At 45.7% G+C, this 24,578-nt stretch overlaps 1 protein-coding gene across 1 annotated transcript in view; it reads right to left on the bottom strand.

Moving 5' to 3' along the window:
- TMEM201 (transmembrane protein 201) overlaps positions 1–24,578 on the bottom strand; it is a 50,199-nt gene that overhangs the window by 4,126 nt on the left and 21,495 nt on the right. The window contains exons 5-9 of the mRNA XM_081016070.1: positions 23,688–24,088; positions 21,726–21,929; positions 6,416–6,639; positions 3,985–4,056; positions 1,495–1,773 (exon numbers count right to left, since the gene is read on the bottom strand). Coding sequence (XP_080872196.1) covers positions 1,495–1,773; positions 3,985–4,056; positions 6,416–6,639; positions 21,726–21,929; positions 23,688–24,088 — 1,180 coding nt within the window. The remainder of the gene's footprint in view (positions 1–1,494; positions 1,774–3,984; positions 4,057–6,415; positions 6,640–21,725; positions 21,930–23,687; positions 24,089–24,578) is intronic.

Genomic DNA, 24,578 nt, shown 5'->3' with positions numbered 1-24,578 from the left:
TTAAAAACACAATAAAAATATTTTTAAAACAATAAAACATCAAACATTAAAAACTTCCCTAAACAGGGCTGCCTTCAGATGTCTTCTAAAATATAGTTGTTTATTCCCTTGATGTCTGATAGGAGGGCATTCCACAAGGTGGGCACCACTACCGAGAAGGCCCTCTGCCTGGTTTCTCTGTAACTTCACTCTTGGGCACCTGAGGCGATGTGCCCAGGGGAGGGGAGGAGCAAACCACCCATAGGGGTAGGGCACGCAGTGCCAAGATGGACGGCATGGGGCACGCCACAGTGCCCATAGGGACAGGGGTGCAGTGGGGCCTCAGCCACCCTACAGCTGGGGGGGGGGAGGCAGTGGGCAGACGGAATGGAGCTTGTGAGCACTGAGACGTGTGGCTCATGTGCGTTGCAGGCCCCACGGTGGCGAGTGCCGCCCGCCATTTTGTCACCTCACATCAGGGTGACACCTGGGGCAGACTGCACCCCTACACCCCCCCTTCGTACGTCCTTGGGCAGAGCACAGCCACCCCGATAGCCTTTTCCTCCAGGCATTTGTCTAATCCTCTTTTAAAGCTGCCCATGGGCTGAGGCATGAGCATTTCTGAATGCCAGTGGCTGGAAACCCCTTGTGCTCAGTGCCTGCTTGTGGGATCTGGGTGGCCGCTGTGAGCACAGGATGCTGGACTTAGATGGGACCCCCCGTGGCCTGATCCAGCAGGCTCTTGCTCTGCTGAAAAACGAACAGAGTTGGCTGGAACCAGCGGCACTTTGCAAATAGCTCCAGGGAGTTTTACTCTATGCCAGCTTTACCCAAGGCACTAGGGCGCTGTTGTGCTCAGGCCCTGCCTGCACTTGGTTGGCCACTGTGTGGACAGGATGCTGGACTAGGCGGGCCTTTTGCCTGATCTGGCACTGCCATCCTCTCACGGCAGCCACTACTGAACTCTAGCTCAATGGTTCCCATTAATTTGACTCTGAATTGATTTTAGAATGAATTGATTTTAGAATGTATTTCAATTAAATGGTTATGATTTTATGTAAACTGTGTTATTTTTACTGTTGTTAGCCGCTCTGAGCCCAGCTTCGGCTGGGGAGGGCGGGATATAAATAAATTTACAGTGGTACCTCAGGTTACATACGCTTCAGGTTACATACGCTTCAGGTTACAGACTCCGCTAACCCAGAAATAGTGCTTCAGGTTAAGAACTTTGCTTCAGGTTGAGAACAGAAATCGTGCTCCAGCGGCGCAGCGGCAGGAAGGCCCCATTAGCTAAAGTGGTGCTTCAGGTTAAGAACAGTTTCAGGTTAAGAACAGACCTCCTGAACGAATTAAGTACTTAACCCGAGGTACCACAGTATTATTATTATTATTATTATTATTATTATTATTATTAGACTGCTCAGGTTTCCAGGCACAGCCACTGGAGCCTCAACTATGATAAACCACAACCTTGGCACAGACGATTCAAGTCCCACCTCCCGGACGGGTACGTACCATGCAGTCCCCGCTCGCTTAGGTTCCTTTTCGGGAAGGCGGGCAGCTCCGTGGCGAAAACGTTGCTCTCTGAGTGGGCCAGGTCCTCCTGCTGCTGGGCCTCGCTGTGGGCCGAGAACAGCATCAGCCGCTGGCCCTTCAGGTTGAGCCGGGCAGGGCTGATGAGGGGCCGTCGGTAACGCAGGGAGCCAGAGCTGGAAGCCACAGAGCCGGCCACGGATGGTGCCGGCGAAGGCACAGGGGAGGAGACGCAGCTCCCCGAGAGGAGGGAAAAATATTCTGAGAGGGGAAATGGGAGTAGGAAACAGAGAGAGAGGGAGGGAGGGACAGCGTTTCAGTATATGTAGAAATCAGGAAATGGGGATTTTGGCTGCGTATGCGCCAAACTGGTTTTTTAAAAAATATGTTTATATATAGTGAAGTCATAAAAATATACCGTATTTTTTCGCTCTATAACACACACCGGCCATAACACGCACATAGTTTTTAGAGGAGGAAAACAAGAAAAAAAATATTCTAAACGACACAGTGGTTGTATGATTTTTGTGGTTCATGCTGCGGCCACAGACATGTGATCTGACAGTGAGTTTGGAGTAGCCCAATGCAAAAATCCTGAGGATCCATGTGGATCCGTGCTTTGTAACCACGTTTTTGCACCACTGCGGCCCCAGGCAACAGTGGGTGCGTGATTTTTTTGGTGCAAGATGTAGCCATGGACATGCTATGTGATCTGATGGTGAATTTGGGGTGACCCAGTGCAAAAATCCTGAGGATCCATGTGGATCCATGCTTTGTAACCACGTTTTAAGTGGGGAGGGAAGGAAAAGCACTCAAGGGACAAGGAGCACGCGTGGGGTGTGTGGAGAATGATGCTGCTAATAATGCAGAAGAGGGGTATAAGGGGAGAAGGCGCCTCTCCTCTCCCACTTTGCTCCTTTAAAGCAAGCAGGCTCTGCTTTTCTCCCTCCTCCCGCTCATCCCCGGCTTAGAGAGCTGAAAAACTTTGCTGCTATTTAGCGAGCTGAGTGGGGAGGAGAGAGGGACAGAGAGTCTGCTTGCTTTAAAGGAACCAACCGGACAGGAGCCGCTTACATTCGTGCAAGCGGCTCCTCTCCTCTCCCGCTTTGCTCCTTTAAAGCAAGCAGGCTCTCTGTCCCTCTCTCCTCCCCACTCAGTGGCTCTTCTCCCGCTTTGCTGCTGTTTCAAAGCGAGCCACGGAGGAGGGAAGGAAGGGGAACCATGGATCCTCTGCTCACGACTGCAGCAGATCCCCCCCGCCACCCGTAGGCATTCGCTCCATAACACGCACAGACATTTCCCCTTACTTTCTAGGAGGGAAAAAGTGAGTGTTATGGTGCAAAAAATACGGTATATTGAAGTGGTTTACATTAAAAAGATGAAAACCATGAATTAAGCAATGAAAAGCAAATTCGAGAGCAAAGAAGTTAAAAGCAAGCAGCGATACACTACTGTGGAAGGACACCTGAAGCAGGTTCCCTTCCCCTGAAAAGAAAGAACCCCTGGGAACTGCAGTTTGTTAAACGGCGCTGGGAATTGTACCTCTGCAAGCAGTAAACCACAGTTCCCAGGTTTCATTAGGTGAAGCTGTGTGCTTTGAATGTAATGATGTGTATGCAGCCTTTGTTTATGATATTATTATTAGTAGTAGTAGTAGTAAATCTAGATAGATGCCCTTTAATAATTATTCCCTGTGTAGCTTACAACAAAACAGTATCAAGGGTAATGTAATATATAATAAATTAGAATCAGCAACAGACAAAAAGAACAGATCAAAAAGGAACTTCTTTGTTGTAACCCAGCCTGCGACCCTGCTGCTATAATTTTTTAATTCTGAATTTTAAAATTGTTGCAACCTGCGCTAGGATTTGCTAGTGAAACATGGGTAATAAATTTAATCATAAATGATAATAATACTTGATAAGCTGCTTTAAAGCGTATTAAAGTGTAATTCTGGTCACATCTACATTGCACCTTAAAAGCACATGACTTCCCCCAAAGAATCCTGGGAACTGTAGTTTGTTAAGAGTGCTAACCCTGCAAGGGGGAACTGCGGTTCCCAGGATTTTCTGGGATGGGGTGGATATGGTGCTGTTAGTAATAGAAGTCTTGGCACCCTCCAGCCACGCTGCTCAGAATGTTGTTCTGTGTGTGTTATCTGAAGATGCGATTGCAAAACCAGTTTAGAACCAGTGCAGATCTGTTCCTTGGTGACTCCTGCATGGATTACTTTGTATCCAAGGTGGGTGAGAGAACCAGACAGGGTTCAGAAGGGTGACAGACAGGTCACCGGTGTGAGCAAGCTACTGCGACCTGCCTAATTTGGAAACACTGGTGCAATTTAGGACCACAAAGGTGTTTCTCTCTCTTTTGTGTGTGTGATTTGGTCAAAAAAGAGAATGGTATCTCTGCTCTTTCTGGAACCTCCTGGCAAGTTCAAGCACCCCAGAACAATGTCTGGGCTCTTCTCACCTGATGTAGGAGACTCTTTGGAGTGAGAGGTCTGGGATGGTGGCCGGCTTCCGCTGAAGAGGTAGCCAGAATCTAAAAAAATAAAAATGAAATGAAATTACATGCAGCTACAGCAATCACCAACGACATAGGAGAATGCTAAATGAATGATAAGTGTCAAATAATGCATCTCTGAGGGTCTGGAGGCCCAAGGCTGTCGTGAGAATTATACCCTCTGCTAAAATAGTAAGGAAGCTGCTTTATAATTCAAGTTACTTCCATGGTCCACCTTGCTCAATATTGTCTACACTGACGGGCAGCAGCTCTCTGGGATTTCAGGGAAGGTTCTCTCCAGGCCCAAGTGCAGATGCCAGGGATTGAACCTGCAGCCTTTTGCATGCAAAGCAGATGCCCTTCGATACGATACGATAATCTTTATTGTCATTGTCCCATACAGAACAACGAAATTGAAAATCTACATTAGACATTCAGAAACCAACAAGCCTGCTATCCCAGCCTGGTTAGCCCCCTAAAAACTCTGATACCCCATAATTAAATACAATATACTCCCATAGAGACTATCTTATACTGCGTTTAAAACCAAAATCGCATTTGAATAGAAACAGCTTCTCAGGCGGCTAGTCCTAGTTTTCATAACCCTGTACCTTCTTCCAGAAGGCAGAAACTGAAAGAGATAATTTCCGGGGTGCGCACTATCCTGCACTATCTCTGCAGCTTTCTTATGGCACCTGGAAGCACAGATTTGATCCAAGGTAGAGAGAGTGCACCCAATTATTCTCTCCGCAGTCTTTAAAACCCTGGACAACATTGTTTTTCCCCTGACTGTGCAGCTCCCAAACCACACACCCAGACCATAACTTAATACATTCTCAACAGTACAGTTCCCACTGGCCTATGCCCCTTCCCACTAAAGGAAAGTAAGAGTCCTGATAGTGCTGGCTCAAAAGCCCATCTAAGTCTAGGATCCCATCTCCCGCATGGCCAGAAAGCCCCAAATCAGAGTAGGAAGGCACCTGACACTTTGTCTCCCCAGTTCCTAGTGCCGAGGTAGACTGCGCCTGAAAATGGAAGTTCAACTTAGATGACATAGTTGTTCTGCAGACCCCACCCAATGAAGTTGGGGCTTTCCAGACAGGGATGAGATGACAGTATCAATTTTCTCCAGAGAGGCTTTCTGCAGAGGGTGGTTGAGCATTTTAAATATATATACATATTGAGAGAAGATGTTGTGTCAAGCCAGGAGGAATAAAGTTAAACAGAGCAGCCACGAAAAGGAATCCCATCAAGCCACCAGTTTCCGAAAAGCGTTGGGAGCGCCTCTCGTTCCGTATCCCTCTTGCATTTCTCCCTCGGTCCACCCCCAGCTCCCTCCTACCATCTTTCTCCTAAATCCCTTTTGCTCAAAGGATCCTTCTGTTTTCCTTCTCCGACTCGCAGCCCTGAGGCTTGTCCCAAGCTGCCAGGAAAATGTCACAGGATTACAGAATGGTAGATTTGGAAGGGACCATGCGGATCATCTTGGTCCAACCCCTTGCAACGCAGGAACCACAGCTAAAGAGCATGTCGAAGGTGCTCATCCCTTTATGGATGTGCATCTGTACTGTCTTGCACCGAGCAGATGTCTTCTGACACACGTCTGCAGCTGGATCAGTCCTGTGGCAACAAGGCCTCAGTAGTCAGTTATCACTTGGCCTAACTGGCCTTAGACAGAGCAGTAAGTTATCACTTAGCTAGCAGGGCAAGTTCAAGGTGCTGGTGCACAAACCCCTTATACAGCTCAGGACAAGGATACCCGAAAGATCCTTTCACTCCTTTACAGTGATACCTCGGGTTAAGTACTTAATTTGTTCTGGAGATCCGTTCTTAACCTGAAACTGTTCTTAAACTGAAGCACCACTTTAGCTAATGGGGCCTCCTGCTGCCGCCACGCCACCAGAGCACGATTTGTGTTCTCATCCTGAAGCAAAGTTCTTAACCTGAAGCACTATTCCTGGGTTAGCAGAATTTGTAACCTGAAGCGTATGTAACCTGAGGCACCAATGTAAATGCCTAGCCGATGACAGAACTCTGCAGGCGAGGGAGTCCTGCAGATACCACCTTATGAGGAGTCCCATTCTGCACACAGTAGGAAGCAGACCTTTAGTGTGGAGGCTGCTGCCATCTGGAATCCCCTCCCCTTGAATCTTAGGCAAGTGCCATCTCTTGGCGCCTAAGAAAAACCTTCCCCTTCTTCCCGGTTTGCATCTGTCTTGGATCTGCTTTTTTTTTTTTTTTTTGCAATGTTTTACTAATTTTTGCAGCTGTTGTTAATGATCTACGAGGGCAGCTTTGGGCTCGACTTCCATCGCTGGAAAAGTGGGGTGCAAGTGCGAAATCAAATAAAGAAATGCTTTGGCTTGTGGCTATTGCCTCGCCTCTTTTATGATCTTACCGGTTCGGGCCAGAGAAGGGATAGTGCCCAGGGAGAGGGCCCGGTTCAGCCTTCCAGGGAGAGAGGAAGAGGAAGTCCGGCGCGGTGAGCGGAACAGTGTCTGGCTGGTCAGTGGAAGCATGCTGGGAGGAGTTGGGATGAAGATGGAGGGAGAAGAAGGAGGCGATGGAAAGCCAAGATCAACGCCGTACGGAAACGGAGAGAAACCATCCCCAGAGAGGTACCTGCGGACGAGAGACCCGAAAGGGCAATTCACTTGGTAGGCTCAGCCCACTGCAAAACCATTTTCACAGAGCAGTTTAGCACACAGTTGAAATTATTGCCATTTCAGTGCATTATCAGCCCACAGAGACAGTATTCTGAAGAACTAGGGCCATAATCCAACAAAGGTATCCTCGGCGCAGGTTCAATGAAACTGATGAACTGAAGTCAGCTATGCCTATTGACTTCATTGGGCCTACTCTTGAGTAGGGACACACTCACAGCATACTATTTAAAGCTGTGTGGCACCGACTTCCGGGTTGGCGCCATCGCCGAATGGCGGACTCCCTCCGAGCTCCGGAGGGAGTCTGCTCGGCAGGGGCTGGGTCCTACCGCGCCGGCGACGCGGGGACCCTTAAAAACCACGGGCACGGAGCCCGTGGACATGGGTGACTCGGCTGGCACCATTAGCGCCCTCCCGACTCGTGAAGGAGCCTTTTTAAAGGCTTCGGATCGGGTGCCGGGGAGCGGCGTGGTGCTTTGAGTCCTCTGCTTTCCCTGCCGAGCGCAGCCGCATGCCATTCGACGGAGAGCGCTGACTTCTTCCATTGGAAATTTGGACTATTAACAACAACCCGTGAGTAATTGGGAAACCGGGTTCAAAAGGAGAAAAAAAAGGAATTTTTTTTCGGATTAGGCACGAGCGGGGGCGATCTAAAAAGGAAGTCAATCCCCCCCCCCTATTGTAAACATTCCAAAACAAGGACTGGGTAACCAAGGTCGAAAGGGAAGTATACTCTTGATAAAAATCATTAATTCCACGATGGGAAATTATAAGAACTATGCTGGAGGAGAAGAGTGGAGGGTGAGAAGGAAAATGCAACCCCCCCCGGGAACTGGGGCGATTCGCAGAGCCTGGTGAAGAGAGACGGAGACTTTGACAGCTGTCAAAGTAGCTGTCAAAGCTGGAGAATACAAAGAGGACTTTGTTATGCGGACTTTGCTGGTTAATTTTGTTACAATTTGCTGCAATATGGATATAAACTGTCGGAAAATAAGGAACAACAATTTGACTTTTGGATTAGAGGATACAAAGTTATTACAATCCCCCTAGAGGGGTTTCGGGACATTACAAGAACGGTCGTAAGTGGAAAAATACTCCGGGATTCGCACAGGACTTGTTATCTTCTGGGAAAGCTGCAAAACTGAAATAGTATTTTGTCTACAGAGGTATTTACATTAAAGGAGACAATAGAATTTTCTATTGAAGAAAGGAAGGGACTGGACGTAAGTTTTTGTTCCTGAATAACAAACCTCTGTAGAGATACCAGATTTCTGAATTAGAACGTTTTAGCAGCTGCACAGGACAAGAAACCTGAGAAAGTGAGGAATAAGAAGAACAAAGGACTGACTACGACACGGAAAGAACAATGGGAGGAGTGGTAAAGATCAAGGAAATTAAAGGCCTCTGTTAGATTGGACGTTTGAAGTTAAATGTTATTAAAATTAATAAATTAAAAGAAAACCGGCAAGATGGAATTGGGGAGAAATTTGGCCATGACTTGAGACCTACAGGCTGATAACATATAGACTGATGGACATGGGGAATTCAAACCGGGGAAGGGGGGGGGGGGAGATTTGGAATCCAAAGGCTGTGTAATCATCTTTTGAATCTTTTTATATCTTTTATTTTCTATTTCTTTATATAACTTACGTATGTCATTTTATTTTGATTGGACGTGTTTAAAAAAGGGAATTCGTGGAAGGAACTGGGGTGGATCTTGGGGAAAATCTTTTTTCTTTTCTTGTTAATGATGTGGGACGGTGGTAAGATTTGTACAATTCAATTTGGATAGTGGGTTAAACAAATTAAGCTTCAAATTGGGAGTGAGAGCTTGTAGAACCAAATTAATGAAAAGGGAATACAATTGGGAGGGGGAGGGGGGGAGTCCCAGAAAGTAGGTAATGAAAGTAAGGTTTCAAGTATCTTTTTTTTCTTTTTCTTTTTCTTTGTATTTCTATATTTCTGGAAACTTTAATAAATATGATACAAAAAAAAATAAAATAAAGCTGTGTGGCACCACTTTAAACAGCAGTGGCTTCCCCCAAAAGAATCCTGGGAGCTGTAGTTTGTTATAGGTGCTGAAAGGTGTTAGGATATATTGCAATTCCCCACCCAGAGTTACAGTTCCCAGAGCTCCCTGGGATTGAGTGTGAAGCCACTCTGTGGTGGGGGAATAGGGGGTCTCACTTATCAACTCTCAGCACACATAACTAATGGTAGCTCCCAGAATTCTTTGGGAGAAGCCAGGACTGTTTAAAGTGGTAACATGATGCTTTAAATGTATGGTTTGAACACAGTATGGGTGGAGCATAGCCTACAAGTCCATCAACGACAATGGAAGCTTCAGGATACAACCCTCGTTACTGTAGTTCTACAGAGTAATAGAAGTCAGATCACCTTAAAGACCAACTAAGTTAGTTCTTGGTATAAGCTTTCGTGTGCATGCACACTTCTTCAGATACCTGTGCAAGTTTCTTGGTGAGGTTGATGGACTTCCATTTCATGCGGCTCAATGTGGTGCCTTCCATGGTTCCAGTTACAGATGGGTAGCCGTGTTGGTCTGCCATAGTCGAAGTAAAAAAATTCCTTCCTGTAGCACCTTAAAGACCAACTAAGTTAGTTCTTGGTATAAGCTTTCGTGTGCATGCACACTTCTTCAGATGTGTGCATGCACACGAAAGCTTATACCAAGAACTAACTTAGTTGGTCTTTAAGGTGCTACAGGAAAGAAGTCAGATCAGACACTCATGCAGAGACACAACAGGGAGCCTCTTTTTTGGGTGGTGCTTTCAGCTCCTAGGACCCTTTAATCCAAGGATGGAGAGCCTGTGAGGCTGGGGCTGATGTCCTTTAGATGGTTTTCACCACCATCATTAAGTCTTTTAATCGTAAAAGGTTTCAAAAGCTCGTCAGAGTGACCTTTCACAATTTGTTATGACAATGCTGGGTGGTAGGTCTGATGAGAAGCTGAGATGATTAACGGCTTGCCCAAGACCACCTTGTTAATTCTAACAAGAGATTTCCTGATTCACAGCTCAAGCATTTAGCAACACCAGACCACAAAGAATCATGGGAGATGGAAGGGACCATGAGTCATCTAGTCCAACCCCCTGCAATGTAGAAATCTTTCACCCAACGTGGCTCAAACCCACGACCTTGAGATTAGAGTCTCATTTTCTTACCAGCAGCTATCCCACTGTGCTGTCACACACTTATGAAAATGGTTTGTAAAGGTGTAGAAGACAATGTTCCCAATACTGGGATCTGGAAATTTCATTTGAAGAAACCAACTCAACACACTTAGAGGGTAAAACTTATTGGGATATTTACCTGTCTTGCACCATGCATGCCCTACTCCTATGTTAAGATCAATGCCCCTGTTAAGAGCTGCCCCAGCTGCGTTGAATGGTTTGGCAACAACTAGAGATTGGGAGAAAGAGGTCTAAATGTCAACACTCTCCACGCTGCTGAAAATATCAACAGGAAAGCTGCCTGATTCTAGTCTGAGATGACTCAAAAATCTCTACCTTGCATTCTTTTAAAAGAGAGGAACATGTTGCATATTTTTCCTAATACAGATTTATTATAGAGGCCCTAACTTCCAGAAGGCTAAATTATTAATATGCACATGCACGCACACACACACAAGCTTCTAGTCCCAAAGCTTTTAAAGTTCTTGCCCCTACACACATACATCCCCACGGTGAACGATAGGACAATTCCTCCTCCTCTTGCCCTGATCAAAAAGTGGTTAAATAACTGGGAGAGCAGCTACTTGCAATCCTGGGGGTGGGGTGGGGTATAATGGTTGCTCCACAACAGGGTTGGAAGAGAAAATGATCCCTATTGATTTCAAGAGGCCAACAGCACCTGAGACAAAGTTCTAGCTGGGGCGGAAAGGGAAAAGTTGCCATAGCGGGGTTGAAATTCAGCAAAATCACACTGAGGAGGCATTGTTGCAGGTGAGATTATTTGCCTATTAATATTTTGGGAACTGAGCCTGTGCCAACGAATCTAAGAATGTGCACCCCCCCCCCCAATTCTACACAGGACAGTCAACAAGTAGAAACAATGGCTATTGCCCTGCCTCCAATGTCAGTGTACCCCTGGATATCAGTTGCTGGGAATCACAAGTGGGGAAGAGACCCTGTTGCACTCAGGACCTGCTTTCAGGCTTCCCATTTGGGCCACTGGCCTGATCCAGCAACCAGGCTCCTCTTATGTTCTCAAGTACCCTGTCATCTATATAGGGCTCTGCCAGGGCAGCACATGCAATGGGCTCCGGGTTCAATTTCTGGCAAACGTTGCCTGGGAGAGATGCTCTGGCTGAAACCCTGGAGAGCTACTTCCAGTCTGTAAGGACAATACTGAGCTAGATGGAATCAAAATAAGGTGATTTCCTGTGTCCCTACACCTTCAGGGAAGGTCCACAGCTCAGGGGTAGAAAACTTGCTTTGCCTTCAGAAGGTACTAGGTTCAGTCTCCTGCACAAACTCCTGCCTAAAACCCTGGAGAGTAGATAGCGGTCCATGAAGACGTTACTGAGATAGCAATGGACTGATGCTCTGACTTAGTATAAGGCAGCTTCTTATGTTCTTATACATGTGCATGCAGTATAAAAACAAGCTACATCATTTGCAAAGGGTTGATACAGGTAACTGAAAGCCCTCCATCACCTACCTTGTCTTTGGGGATCTCAATCATCCATCCATCCATCTATCCAAATCGCAGAAGAGAACTACACCCATGTCCTGCAGTGTGTGCATTTCTCATGCCACAGTTCCTCCTAAAATCTTGGTGGGTCGTGGCCGCTCATCATAAGATTCCCCCTTCCCATTAATTAAAGCTTCGTGGTTACAAGGCAAAATGGCTATGACAACAAGGCATTTTTGTTGTGCTCTTCAGCTGAAAAAGGCTCCCAAATACCCATGACAAGACAGCCCTTGTGCCCCTCAGGCTCACAAAAGACATGGCACAAAAGGAAAAGCGACCTAGGTGTGAAGAGGGAAAAAAGGGAGCCTAGGCACTGATTTTGTCTCAGTTGTGTCAGCAGCAGCTAAAAATGTCTTGAAACCTAGTCAAAAATCCCAGAGCTGAACAAAGACATCAAGCAAAAGTTTTAGGATATAAAGAACTACTCTGGATACTCTGCAGGAGAAGATTCTTGGCCAGAAACGTTGCAAATGTTGGAAGCCAAAAACCAGGAAAAACTCCACTTTGCCATGAAGCTCACTGGGTGATCTTAGGCTCGTTGCATCCTTCCCACTTCGCAGAGTTGTTGGGAAGATAAAATAGAGAGGTGGGGCAGATGAACTACCATTTATAGGGCTAAACCATGGGGACTGAAAAGCAGTTGGGGAATTTCATCAGAATGGCTTCAAAAATAAAGCCATTACCTGCTGCTACATATCAAAAGGATGTGTGCCAAAGAGGACTTAAAAGTAATTTTATTGATTCCCCCCCCCCCGAAACAAAATCCAAAGGGTCTTTTCATGCATGAAAAGCATTTGACTTCACATACGTGACTTATAGATGGGTGCACCTCTGCAAATAGATGGTGACAGTAAAGTTAACATGCTGTTGAAAACTACAAGCAAATGCCCATTTACTTTGAAGTAAGTCACGCTGAATTCAATAGGATTTTCTTACCAGAAAACCTAAACAGAACTGGGCTGCCTCTATTTGTGCGTACTTGACATCAGCTCCAGTGCGGATGGTAGCTCGATCTTATCAGGACTTTAAAAAGAGAGAGGAGAGCTGCCTTGTGTATTTTGAACAAATGCACTTTTAAATGCTGCAAAATGCTCTCCTTCTCCCCCTCCCTTGCAAGACTCTTATGACCTGCTTTGCATTCCAATTCTGGCATCATGGATAGGCCAGTTATCAGGGCTCATCTGCATGCCTCGCAGCCATTGGCTAAGAAGAGCCTGGAAGGGAGGGCGGGGGGGGGGGCGCCATTCAAAGCTTTAGAACACAGAAAGCAGTCCCAGACTGTCTCCTGCTGCTGGATGCAGAACAGAAACTTTTATGGCAATAATAGAGGTGGATTCCCCCCCCCTCAGAAAGAATGCAGAAGAGACCTTATTAATCTTGAGGCATGGAGAACCATGGTTGTGGAAGCCATCGCCTGTTGGGATTTCACAGGAGAGAATTTGGATCACGGAGGCTGGGAAAAAGTAAATTAAGTGTGCAGAAGATTTTCTCTCTCTCTCTGGCCTTGAAAGAACTACAAAAAACACCCCAAGATTCTCAGATTCTGTGAGTCCCTCATTCAAAGAAGACGAAAGTGAAGTGTTTGTTAATGCCAGCCATGGATATTGGGCTGTGGGAGGATGCTTTAGTTGGGATTCTTCCAGCATTGCAGCGGGTTGGACTAGATGACCCTTGGGGTCCCTTCCAACTCTTCAATTCTATGATTTGGTTGGAAGGATCATGGCCCTTCTCTTGCACACAAAAACACTCACCCTTTGCCAGACCTAGGTTTTGCAATGAAAGCTCCTCTTTCTGTGTCTCATCCATGAGGCGCTGCAGAACAGCCTCTGCAATCCAGGGGCCCTCCGGATGTTTGGGTACTACAGCTCCCATCAGCCACAGGTGGCTGATGGGAGTTGTAGTCCAAAGCATCCAGAAGGCACCAGGTAGGCGAAGGATTGCAGCAGAACCACAGTCCTCCTTGTTTAACATGCTGTGTGCAGGATGCTTTGAAGGGCAGAGAAGACAGTATACAAACATTTTTAAAGATGCAAGCGTCAGCTCTTCCACCAGCCAGGAATCTGTAACAGCAGCTAAGCTTGGGAGGGGTGCTTGAGAAGGCAGAATACCACAAGGGCAAGGTGGGTGGAATAAGAGGCAAGGACTAGCTAAAGCACATGTTGCAGTGACCCACAGAAGCCGTGGGCTCAGCGACAGAGCTACAGACATTTGGTTGAAGCAGATCTCAGATTCACTGCTAGGTAAATGGATCTCTCAGGGGAATCTTGAGCTTTTGGGCCAGGAAGGTTGTTTCTGGATACAACAGTTTGTTCTTTTAAAGGGTGGAATATCTAGTACCAAGAAAAGACTTTTAACAAAACGTTAAGTTTTAAGGAGCAAATTGAAGTATGCCACTAAAACGGGGGGAAAGTAAGCCAAATCATCAGTAATGCAGATGCTAATTCTTGTCTGAAGGATGGAGCTGGATAGCTCAGCTGGTTAGAGTGTGGTGCTGATAATGCCAAGGCTGTAGTTTCGATTCCTGTATGGGACAACTGCATATTCCTGCATTGCAGGGGGTTGGACAAGATAATCCTCAGGGTCCCTTAAAACTTCACAATTCTACGGTTCTATGAATATACAAAAAGGAGGTGGTCTTGGGCAGCCTCTGAGGGGGTTGAGGGATCCCCCAGGCTTCTTGGTCAAAAAAGATTCCTTTCAAATCCCAAGAGCTTTCACTTTGGAACAAGTTGGGGAGACATTCAAACCCGAGATCAGATGGAATGAGCAGAGATGGAAAGAGGCAGATCTTTGCCTTCACTGGCCTTAAGTCCTCTATCCTAGGACAGCTGGGGCAAATCCAAAAGACTGATGTTTTGTGGAAGTGGAAGTTGTACCCGTTCCAAACTCCCTTCAGCTCAGTCATGTGACCTAGCAACACAGAAGTTACACCAGGAAAAAAAAGGTGGAAGTCGTCAAACTTTGTTTTAATAGCTTCCCCCCACCCTTCTGCTAGGCTTGGGCCAGCTCGGCTGCCAGTAGCTCCACTCCTGAACAGAATTTGGAACAGGCATAAAATAGACCAGCATAATTTACCTTGATGCAGATTACACTGGCTTCCTATTGTTTGGCTTGCTCTCTGTTACTAGTCCTCATGGTGCACTTGGGGCCAGGTTTCAAGATTTATTGATTTTGTACTACAATTTCTCTGTTGGCGATTAGAACAAATTGCCCCACCTGCAGTACTGGCAGCCAAGAAAAATGGGAAAGAACCCCTTTAAAGCATGCTTGAATTCAGCAACGCAAAACTGCCAAGGAGTAGGAGCAGTGAAAGTAAGTCAACAAACAAAAAAAGAAGGATGTGGAGTCAAAAGCTCTTTTTGAAAAGGTGTACGGCTAAGGAGCCCTTTATTTTTCAAAACTTGGCAGTTCAAGTAGTGTTTACAACAATGATAAGTGTGTTACTAAACAACGAGGCACAGTTATGCTACATAAAATATGAGATTTTTAAAAAGCTTAGTAATAATAATAATAATAATAATAATAATAATAATAATAATAAATAAAGACACATCAAGTTGATCATGGGACAGTGTACAGTGCTGAGGTATATGCTATGTGCTCACATATTTTCTGGGTTTGCAGAGGAAGGGGAGAAAAGGACAGCTAAACTCACACAGAAGCGGATGCATGCACCTTGAGGCACAAATCAGTGTGGGAGGCAGAATTGCACCTTTTTCTCCCAAAGGGAATCCGGACCAAATTGAGAAAAAGGAAGGAAGACGAGAAAGACCACCCCCAGCACCTGACCGAGGTGTGGAAACTTTGGATGAATGTAAGTATTGTGAGTTTATCTCCCCATTCCAAATCATGCAAAAAATGTCTCTGGATCACAGGTGACGCAGGAACACTCCAATACCACTCATCCGGAGTCTTCATTAAGTCACTGGTGTAACACGGAGAGTGTCCATTTTACATTTTCTCATGTGCAAGCCTGCTCACTCTTCCCTTTGTGCAAGCCACAATTTGATCAGTCAGGTGTGCAGAACCTTTGGTCCTCCAGATATTGTTGGGGCTACAGATGTAGTTAGGAACTACAACTCCCATTCTTCCAGGCCACTGACCATACTTGCTGGTCCAGCTGATGGGGAGTTGGGAGTCCAGCTACATCTGGAGGGCCTAAGGAGAAAACCCCACACTTGACCTTTGCCCATAGTTATCTGGGCGAGATAACTATGTACCTTTGAAGCAAACCGAGCTGTGAAAAACAACTTCAAGCCATGGCTTAAAATATCCTTGGCTTTTGTTGAAGAGGGTAACCATGGTTTCCGGGTTCGAAAGGAAAAAGAAAACTAGGAAACTGTGGCTAGTAAGAGGCTTCCAACTGTGGTTTTGCAGCAAAAGAGAGGAGTGAAGAGGAAGAGAGCCTGGTCAAAGAGCTTTGACTTATCTTGACTTAATAAGCCGAGATATGGATTGTTTGAAAGCTGCCACCTTCTCGGTCAGGGCCACCACGCAGCAGGTTGCCATGTCTTTCCCAGCAGCCACCAGGAAATCAGAACCTTCCAGTGCGATGGCTCAGATCCACTTGGCGAGTATAACTCAAGGAAGCCTGCTTTTCAGTTGTTTTCCTGCAACATTCACAATGTATTAAAGAGCAACTTTTAATGCGTGCACACACACAGATGTTTTAGGGATGGGGAACCTGGGGCCCTCTTGATGTTGTTGGACTCCAACTCCCATTAGCCCCAGCAAGCACGGCCAATGGTTGAAAGCGATGGGAGCTGAAGTCCAACAACACCTGGTAGGTCTACAGCTTTCCCATAACCTCTTTTAGGGTCAAACACCACATTGCAGCAGAGGTTCATGGATGCATTCTTATTTTTAAAAAGAGAATCTGATCACAGCAGTGAGGGGCTCCAATCCAGAATCAGGTGGCACAGAGGAGGAGAGTATTAATTTTTCCTCCTTGTGCTGTTCTCCTGATGAAACTGTCTGCTGCCCCCTCCCCAGCTGCTGCTTGCCCTGGTAACAAAGGCACATTTATGTCTTTGCTACTGCAGAATGTCTTTCTTTGGTGTGGGGTAAGGCTGGGGGAGAGATAAATAGCTCCCTCACTCCGTGCCACAGTCCCAAGTACATATCAGAACCCCACTCGCCTACCGGAAAGGAATTTCGAAAGAGGCTGCGATACATTCACACATATCCACCACAAGGTGTCATTTGGTATTGCTTTGATAGCGTTCCTAGTGATAGGGCTAGCAGTCCTCCAAACCAGGCAGAGCCATTTTTCTGAATGCATATGCTCCTGTAAATATATCATCAAAATACAAGGGTGACAGGTGCCTTCTGTCACTCAACCTGCACTGGGGAGCCAGGCAGGAAGGAGCTGGAGTGATGTTGCTGTCCTACGTGAGGGGATGACACCTAATTTGCATAAGGACCTGCCCAGTGGAGCAAGTGGGAGAGGCAACCCATTCAAGGATCCCCTCCTCTCTTTAGACAAAGTGACAGAATTGTAGAGTTGGGAGGAATCCCCAAGGGTCATCTAGTCCAACCCCCCGCAATGCATGTTCAGCAGCAAGAACACATTAAGATCACACAGAGCATGTGGCTAGCATGCCCTTTTCAGCCTTAGGTCTTCTCATCTTAGTGATGGATTGCAGGGTGCTCTTTGTAGGATCAGTTTGGGCACTGTGCCAGTCATAGGCCAGGGAGCTTGATGATGGTTTAGCGGGACTCTGAATGGACACTTTGCAATGTCCTGGCAGCCCAGAACTGAAAACCATGATTTGCCATAGCTCAGTGGTAGAGAATCTGCTTTGCATGCAGAAGGTCCCATGTTCAATCCCTGGCATTCTCAGGCAGGGCTGGGAAGGTTCTCTGTCTGAAACCCCGGAGAGCTGCTGCCAGTCAGTGTAGACAAAACCAAGCAAGATGGACTATGGGATTGCGCGCTCATCTTGCTTTACTGGCCGAGGGAGCCGGCATACAGCTTCCGGGTCATGTGGCCAGCATGACTAAGCCACTTCTGGCGAACCAGAGCAGTACACGGAAACACCGTTTACCTTCCCGCCAGAGCAGAACCTATTTATCTACTTGCACTTTGACGTGCTTTTGAACTGCTAGGTTGGCAGGAGCAGGGACCGAGCAACGGGAGCACACATTGCGGGGATTCGAACCGCCAACCTTCTGACTGGCAAGTCCTAGGCTCTGTGGTTTAGACTATAGCACCACCCGCATCCATCACAGAACCTAGCAAATTTCACAGAAGACAGACTGATATTCACACATATACACCCTTCAGAACTAGACACTGTTCCTTCAAAGGAAGGTTTTATCAAACATTATTTTTTTCAGGGGGCACAAGGCAATAATGGCTACACTTTTCCTTACCGTAAGTAGTACGTACAGAAGGAAAAACTCTTTATATGACACGCCCCCCCCATTCCCCTTTAACCTACCTTCTATTTTTGTGACTTTAAAAAAGAGCTTTTAAAAGGAAGGAAGCTATTTGCCTCTGTTAAATACGCTTTTAATATAATAATATTAGAGAATAAATAATCACGTTGGCTAATGAGGCTAAATTCAATCGCCAGCCTTCATGCAATGGCAAAAGAAATAAAAAAAATGTTTCGTGTTTGCAAAAGCAGGCTATTAAAAAAAAAACAACCAACAACAACCAAAGTTAAAGCAGTTTTTAAAAAGCAAAAAGCAAAGGGAAGCACCATCAGTCCATTGAGACACACACACCCACTTTTGGAAAGAAGGGAGAGAAAGAGGGTAGAGATAGAGGATAACGTGTTTAGGGTAAAGTATAATAGCAGCCCCCACCCCAACCACACACATGAAAAAAAAAGGAACATGCAAAGGTTTAGTGAACAGCAATAAAGAATAAAATTCATCATGCTAGGGATAATAGCTTGAGCTATTCAGGCTACCTGAAAGATCTATTTCCCTATACAACCCTGCCCAGTGCTAAGATACTCAGGTGAGCGCCTTCTCTCAGACCCATCAGCATCAGAAGGGGGGGGGGGAGCCTTTTCTGTGGCTGCTTCCACAATGCGGAATTCCCTCCCAAGAGAGGTTAGCCTGGTTCCTTCTTTGTTATCCTTCTGCTGTCAGGCTAAGACCTTCCTGTTCAAACAGGCCTTTGGAAGCTAAGTGCAGAGGCTGCTGACCTCTATGCTGCTGTCAGGGCAAACTAGGGCAAACACTAAGAGTGTTCTGATGTATTTTGATTAATGTTTTTCAATAGTGGAAGACAAGCTTCCCTCTAGGATGGCCACTCCAACCTATTACCCCTTCTTCCCTTGCAACACGAAGCCAAGGAGAATGGTGTTAGGTCTCATGCAATCGCAGCACAGCTGGCGTGAAGAAGCCCTAACCGTCTCCTGCCTCAATGAATGGTGTGCGTATATCGCAGAATATTTTCTATAATCCCCCGCAGCCAGCCACAGACAAACGAGATTGCTCAGAAGACAATTTTCAGATTTGGAACAAGTCTGGAAATCTCTGCCTTAAGCGTGTTCTGTGGCAGGTAAACAACACAGCTGAGTTCTGTGGCAGATAAAAAGGGGAAAGCTGCGTGAGTGTTCCTTCAAGGGAGAAAGCTAAAATATTATAAATAGAAAGACTATAAAAGGGTGTGCAGAGCCTTCCCACTCAAGCTGTGAACCAATCTGGTAATAAACAATCACAAATACGACATTAAAGGTCATCAGTCTATCGAGGGCGTGGGAAAAGGCAACAGCCGGTCCACAATTAAAAATAAGAACCCTGGAAGGTTTTCGGAACAAGCACTTCATACAGAGTTGCAACGGGCACCTTCCTAGCTTTCAGCATAGGCTGACGATGCACCTCTTCACCCTGGCCTTTGACATCAGACACTATTTAGATGAAATATAGCAATTAAAGCATCAAATGGCACAAGTTTGTCCTAGTGGGATGCAGCCAGTCACTGAAACTACACATCTATTATAGTGACAGAACAACCCAGAAACCTTACATTCTAATAGCAAATGAAGGCCTTCTGAGCATTCTATCCTCAAAGCTCTGTAGCCACCGCCTTTGGGAATAGCATCACTTATCAGAGCAACTGATGGGAAGGAGGAAGCTGAAATAGTCTGCTGTAAGAATTTAAAACTTCTGTTCTGTAAGTTGCTGCAACAAATATATATTTAGGGTCCACACTATCTTTCCAACTGTAAATTATTTCAACCAATTTCAATCTTTTTTTTTTAAAAAAAACTGTTTTAACCTCACCTGGGACCTTACGGTGAAGAAATAAAAAAACAATGATAATAAACAGTGATCCTTCTTTGTTGTCTTACAGGATTAGGAACATCACTACTTTAGCAGGAAAAGCTGCCAAGAGACAATTCAGAGGGTCACAGGAGTGCTCAATGATGTAGCTTTGCTAAAGGCAAACAGCAGAGGGCTGATCGAGCCCTTGGATTGGGTGGGTGCCACAGGGACTCTACCCCTCGGGGCTTGTGTTTGATGTGTGCTGCAAAGTATAGTTTTTTTAAAAGCAAGGTTATGTTTAAAAATGCCAGTGCAGAACCGGCACTGATCCAGGTACCACATAATACCCGTTCTGTATTTGCAAGAAACTCATCTTTTAGTGTAGAAGCACCCACTTTGGAATTCCTTGCCTACTGACACCAAAGAAATGCCTTCGCTGCGGTCTTTTCAGCACTTGTTAAACACGTTTCTGTTTAGAGAAGCCTGCCTAGACATGTAGATTGCTGACAGGTGTTTAATCTGTTTTTAGCTTATCACTGATTATTTCGTAGGAGGTTTTAAATAGTTTTAACTCTTTTTACCTTTTTGTAAACTGTTTTGAGCCTTTTTATTTTTTTACAATCAAGGGGTGTATAAATGTTATGAAATAAAAATATATATATTTTAAAAAAGAATGACGTTCAACTCCATACCAGCAAATAAGGCAAAGATATGTTCAATAAAGAGACGCAGGGGGAGAGCTGAGACTGATAGGGCTTCCAGTGAATGGAAGAGACTCAGCCGGGCACCCTATTGTTTGAGCACTGAATTCTTGGCAGACATCATTCTAGACGGGACTGAGAAGGAGAAAGGAAGGGTTCTTGGCTCATTTCGGCTGGCTCAGTGTACAGGAAGCTGCCAACATCACTGCGCCCTTTCCCCTTTTAAAAATCAGCATCAGAGTGTGGCTGATGTCACCACCTTTGACGGAACGACAAGCATCCTGATCCACTTTGGATCCCAGGATGGCTGGAACTAAGGCTTAAGGGCGGGGATTTGGGGGGGGGAAGACTGCGGGGGGGGGGGGAGGCTAAAGTGGCCATACATTAAACAAAGGTTAGCACAACACAACTTGAACTGAAATCAAGAGAGGGTGTTTTTTGCTGTTGCTAATTAAGTCACACAAACCCCATTATTTCAGAAATTTAAAAGACACAAGCAGCAACATGCTGTTAACAGAGGATAAAGTGAGAATAAGGAAGTTAGGGGGAGTCCAGCTAAGAGCCACTTCAAGTCCACTCCACTATTTATGTAGTATTGTTATAAAAAAATGTACGTCAGTATAAAAATTAGAAACTCCAGAACACGCACACACACACAAAATGTAAGCAGACCTAATCCCTTAAAGCACTCCTACACTATACATTTAAACTAGTTTCAATCAAGTTGGAACCATCACAGCTCCCAACTAAAGAAGGAATCCTGGGAAATACAGTTCAGTTCTAAAAGGTCGCCAACTATTGATTCTCAACACTCGCAAAATCTTTAAAAAGAAAATGCATGTGCACACAAAATTCTTGGGAGTACTGAGGGAAGACGCAACAGCAAAACCCATTTCAAACTGGTTTAGATTCTGCAGCATCAACGGCAAGTTGAGATAACACATGGGGATTCTCACTGTGAATAATTGGTGGTACACACACCACGGAAAAAGGGAAAAAAAGAGAGCCTTCCCACCTCCAAACAAAAACAAAAACTGAGATGGACTACATGTTATATGGCAGTTCACACAAAGTGGAGCAATTCACGGAGTGTGATTTGTTTTGGAAGCGTCTGGGGTTTAGATGGAGGAGGATGAAGGAGTACTGGAGCAACTGGGAGAGGTCTGCAATTGTGCTACAGCCAGCGGGGAGAAGGAAGATGCTTCACAGTTTCTTAAAGGTATAGTAAGAAAGGAGGGAAGAAAGTGTGTGGGGGAGGGAAGCAACCTAAAACAAAATTAAAAGGGGGCAGGGAGGAAGAGAGAGGAAGGGAGAGAAAAGAGAAGCGCCAGCGGCAGTGAATTTGAAGGCTTGGATTTTTCAGGGTATCTGTCCCACCCCCGACAGTCACTGTTCTGGCTCTGACCTTCGGGGCCGGGGTCTCCGCTGGCCCGTTGGTTTCCGGGTGGCCACAGCAGCCGCAAAGCCCACCAGGCAGCACAGCGAGGTGGTGCCGAACTTGGCTGTGTCGAGCCAGCTGGGGGTGTCTGCCTGCAGGTAGCGCTCCACCAAGTGGAAGCCCATCACCAGGAGCCACAGGACAGAGGCGAAGGCGTCGATCCGGCGAAGCCTGAAACATGGGGGGGGGGGGGAAGAGTTAAAAACCAGCCTCTGTTGGCCACACCGTGCAGTAAGAAGGAGGGGGAAGAGACCATTCAGGCCTGCTCCACAGCAACTCGCAGCAGGACCTTCTAGGTGGCTGCCCCAATCTGTGGAACAGCACCTCTTTTGAGATACAGCAGGCACCCCCTTATTTGTACTTCCCAGAAACAGTAACACTTCTGTTTCAACAAGCCTTTCCAGCTGCACGCAGTGTTCAAAATTAGCCAAGAGCCAAGCACATTTTGCACCTGGCTTTTGACCACTTGAAGATGACTGGGTGCCAGGACGGTGCCTGAAATCTCCACTATCTGGAGGTGCATGTCTGGGGATCATTGGATCTGGACTGTTTTCACACATTAATGCCCCATCCTGTAGAATTCTACCAGTTATATTTTATCTGTACAATCAGAATGAATTTCTGGAACCAAAATGCATTTTCTGTGCAGCCTGAGCAGGAGCAGTCACCATTAAGAAAGAGGTTGAAACAGGCCAAAATATATGTGGGCTGTCCCTGGATCAAGTGACTTTTATTTAAGTTCTCAAAGCTCTTAATCTAGCTCAAGGTTGCCATCTGAACCAGCCAGATGTTTAACTGAGAAACAATCAGAGTCAGTTCATCATTTGAAAAATAAGACTTCAGAGCCGTCTTGCCCCAAAATGGAAACCAGACATTCCGTTTTGGCGACTGTATCCATGGCTTAAGGAGCTATTTGGTGCCTAGCTTATATATCTGAGTTTCGTACTCAAGCTGTTTTTTTTTAGCTGTTCCTTTAGCTGTTTTTGGTTTAAGTCAACTTGAAACACATGTGAAAGGCAACACGTAAATTAATACATCCTATAATACACACATATATTGAACAGAAACACTCACAGGGAGGTGCTGGATTGTATCCAACACTAGTCTTACTCAAAGACCCACTAAAATCAACGGCTGTGGCTAAGGTCCATGCATTTCAAAGGGTCCACTCTGAGTAGGTATAGTGCTGGCCACAATCCTAAGACTCCACCATCCTATTAGAAGTGGGGTGGGGAACCTGTGCCCCCTAGATATTGCTGGTCTCCCAATTCCCACGGTGGGGGAAGGGTTCCTTTAACCAGCAGCCCCCTTTCTTTCGCTTTCTAAATCCCTAGTGTTTGATTTACAGATGGGTTTCCTCATTTGAACGTAATTAACATGCCAGCTAACTTTGCAAAAGTCAATTTTGACTGCAGCTGCAAAGACACACAGCCAGGTAGAAAATCTAGTAAAAAAAAGGACTGTACAAGCTGCAATGCAGAGAAGAAAACAAAACCTGTTTCCATTTTAAAAAGTTAACAAGGAACTTCAGGTATGTGACTGTCTGACTCCAGCAGGGATTTTAAAAGGTGAGCATTTTATGGTTTTACGGTGATTTTGTTATTGTTGCTTTCTTCTCTGTATGGCTTCTACATACAATGCTTAGAAACGTTAATAATTTATTTAGTTCATAAAGTTTACACACACCGCTTACAAAACCATCAAAGCAGTTTACGAAGAGAACAAAGCAGTAAAATTATCAGTAAAAACAACAATTTGAAAATATTAAAAAGATAAAAACCGGTAATAAACTTTAAAAAAAAATTAAAACACACATCAACATTCTACATGTCTGGGAATCTTATTTCATAAAATGTATAATTTATAATTAAGTAGTACATAAATGCCATGAATAAAATGATTTAGAACCCACCCCAAAATCCCCCATACCTAATTCGTCCCGCCAGCAGCATGGCTAAGGAGCACGTCAGAAGACCAAGGACGACCACCGCAATCTGGTGGTTCTTCCCGTAAGACCAAGCCACTCTCAGAGTCTCCACGACTTGCTCTGGCAACAGCCGGATCACTTCCTGCCAGCTGAGGACTTCCAGGAGAGTGCCGTTGCCCGGTGGTGGCACTGCTGATGGCGATGAGTCAGTGTCGTTCCTCACTGGCCCAGGGCTTGCCGGAGAAGGAGGAGTTGCATACTCAGGGGAGAACGGGTTGCCTGACCCGTACAAGGCCATCGTGACGAGAACAACACAGCTGAGGAAGGCCAGGAACCGGAGAGCAATCACTTGGGCTGGTGTGGTTGTGGCTGTGGTGGTGGACGAAGCCGCAGCATAAAAGCTCTGCAGGGGAAGAGGAGAACCTTCAGAATCACAAGATTACAGCGCAGGCTGTGTGAGTTGTCTTTATACCTACATGGAAGGGAACACAACTGTGCGGGATCAAGCTGGTTCACTTGGCAACTTCTGAGCCAACAGGCAAGAAATGCTTGCATTCTAGGTAGGCTTCTAAACCACTGGAAAGGTTATGTGGCCCAAGTTGCACGTAACGCTAAACTGTGATGTAATAATAATAAATAATAATAAATTTTATTTATAACCCGCCCTCCCCAGCCAAGACCGGGCTCAGGGCAGCTAACACCAAATATAAAAACAAATGATTAAAATACAACTTAAAAACAAGATTAAAGTACAACATTAAAATGCAGCCTCATTTCAGTAGAAACTCAAATCAAAAACTTTTTGGGGATGAAAACATCAAATCTTCACCAAGGCCAACTATCCAGACTGGTCCTACGTGGGCCAGAAAAAATGCAGGGAAATCCCCAAATAG

The sequence above is a fragment of the Podarcis pityusensis genome, assembly GCF_964106645.2.
Source record: "Podarcis pityusensis genome assembly, chromosome: 8".
In the NCBI taxonomy this organism is placed as follows: Eukaryota; Metazoa; Chordata; class Lepidosauria; order Squamata; family Lacertidae; genus Podarcis; species Podarcis pityusensis.
The sequence above is the reverse complement of the archived record's forward strand: the minus strand, read 5'-3'. Positions and strand labels throughout refer to the sequence as shown.